At 35.4% G+C, this 1,768-nt stretch overlaps 1 protein-coding gene across 1 annotated transcript; it reads left to right on the top strand.

Annotated features, from left to right (window-relative positions):
- Positions 1 to 253: 253 nt before the first annotated feature.
- LOC112213487 (piggyBac transposable element-derived protein 4-like) lies at positions 254 to 1,289 on the top strand. Its single transcript, XM_033322860.1, has 2 exons — positions 254 to 693; positions 761 to 1,289. The coding sequence occupies exons 1-2, from the start codon at positions 254 to 256 to the stop codon at positions 1,287 to 1,289; spliced, it is 969 nt and encodes a 322-aa protein (XP_033178751.1).
- The last annotated feature ends 479 nt before the right edge of the window (positions 1,290 to 1,768 follow it).

Here is a 1,768-nt window from a genome sequence, read left to right as displayed (position 1 = left end):
CTTTCTTTCGACCAGAATACGTGTCAGTTTGTTAGTGAATCAGTCGACATCTAAACTTGTTATCTCTATAACTCAGACAGAAAGTATCTCAGAGTGTTTTGTGTAAAGTGGTTATAAAAGAAATAGTAAAGCATATAAAATTTGACAATAATTTTGTATTCCATACATAATGTTATTCTGTGATAAATATTTACCCTAAAAATGTCAAGACTGCAAAAAAATTATTAAAAAAAATAACGGACATAACAAAAGAATGTCCAGAACGTTCAGAATGTTGATGAACAAGAAACTTCAGCAACTGAAAACAGCATGGAAATACATGAAAAGCTATTTACAACCATCAGAGTTAGACAGCAATAATGAAGAGGAGAATATTATCAATGAGCGTTCACGTCCAGGGCAAAAAAGAAAGAAATTATCATTGACAGCAGAGCGTAAGACTTATGTAAAGAAACAACGTATCGAAACTGGGCTCGATGAGACAGTTTGGAAAGAACTAGCTGCAAGTTCCAAATCTGGCAGGACACCAGTTCACAATATTTTTAGGGGTGCGTCAGGTCCAACAGGATATGCTAAACGGCATATAATGAAACGACAAGTAAAGACAGCATTTTATCTTATCATTGATCATCGTATAAGGGATCATATAATAAAACGTACGAAAGAAGAAGCATTTAGGGTATCGGGGACTAAGTGGGAGCTAGATACAACAAAACTAGATGCATTTATTGCTCTGCTATACGCCCGCGGCGCATATCAGGCAAAGAGCTGCATTTTTTTCAAAAGCAATGAGCAGGAATGATTTTACTGAAATTATGAAGTTTATACGATTTGATAAGAAGAGCGAAAGGAGCCAGCGTTTACGAAACAATAAATTTGCAATGGTATCTACAGTGTGGGACCGATTTATAGAGAATTCACAAAATTGTTATAAACCTGGTACATATATTACTGTTGATGAGCAGTTGTTTCCGTCGAAGACTAGGTGTAGATTTACCCAGTATATGCCGAACAAACCAGACAAATTCGGCATAAAATTCTGGTTGGCGTGTGATGTCAATAGCAAGTATACAATAAATGGATTTCCCTATTTGGGAAAGGATAAGAAGAGAGAAAATTCAATTTCACTTGGAGAATTTGTTGCTCTGAAGCTGATGGAACTATTCACAGGATGTGGAAGGAACCTAACAACAGATAATTTTTTTACGAGTGCATCACTGACCACAAAGCTACTCGCAAAGAAACTACAATCGTTGGAACAATTCGTGAAAATAAACGGGAATTGTTAAAGATCGTCAAAGATCGAAAGGATAAAATGGCTCTGTTCTCAAGCAAATTTTATATTTCGAATCAAATTTCTTTTACGATGTATAAATGCAAACCAACAAAAAAAGTGTTTGTGCTAAGTTCCATGCATAGAGCGATAGAAATTGAAAAAGGCAATAAACCTATACCGGAAACGATTAGATTTTATAATGATACAAAATATGAAGTAGTTGTAGTGGACCAGATGTCAAGGAAATACAGCGTGAAGTCAAAATCTTGTAGGTGATCCCTCCAGGTATTTTTCAACATTTTGGACCCAGCTGGAATAAATGCCTGGACTTTGTAGACAGAAACAACAGGTGAAAATATTTCAAGACAGGAATTTTTATTCCAATTAGCTACAAAGCTCGCTGTTGAGTATACAAAATCGTGGGAAGAGAATCATGCTATAAAACTATCAACAAGTTCAGATATATTATCACGAAAAACTTGTCGAGTAAGA

This window comes from Bombus impatiens, unplaced genomic scaffold, assembly GCF_000188095.3.
Source record: "Bombus impatiens unplaced genomic scaffold, BIMP_2.2 scf_0682, whole genome shotgun sequence".
Lineage (NCBI taxonomy): Eukaryota > Metazoa > Arthropoda > Insecta > Hymenoptera > Apidae > Bombus > Bombus impatiens.
This window is presented reverse-complemented; position numbering and strand designations above follow the sequence as displayed.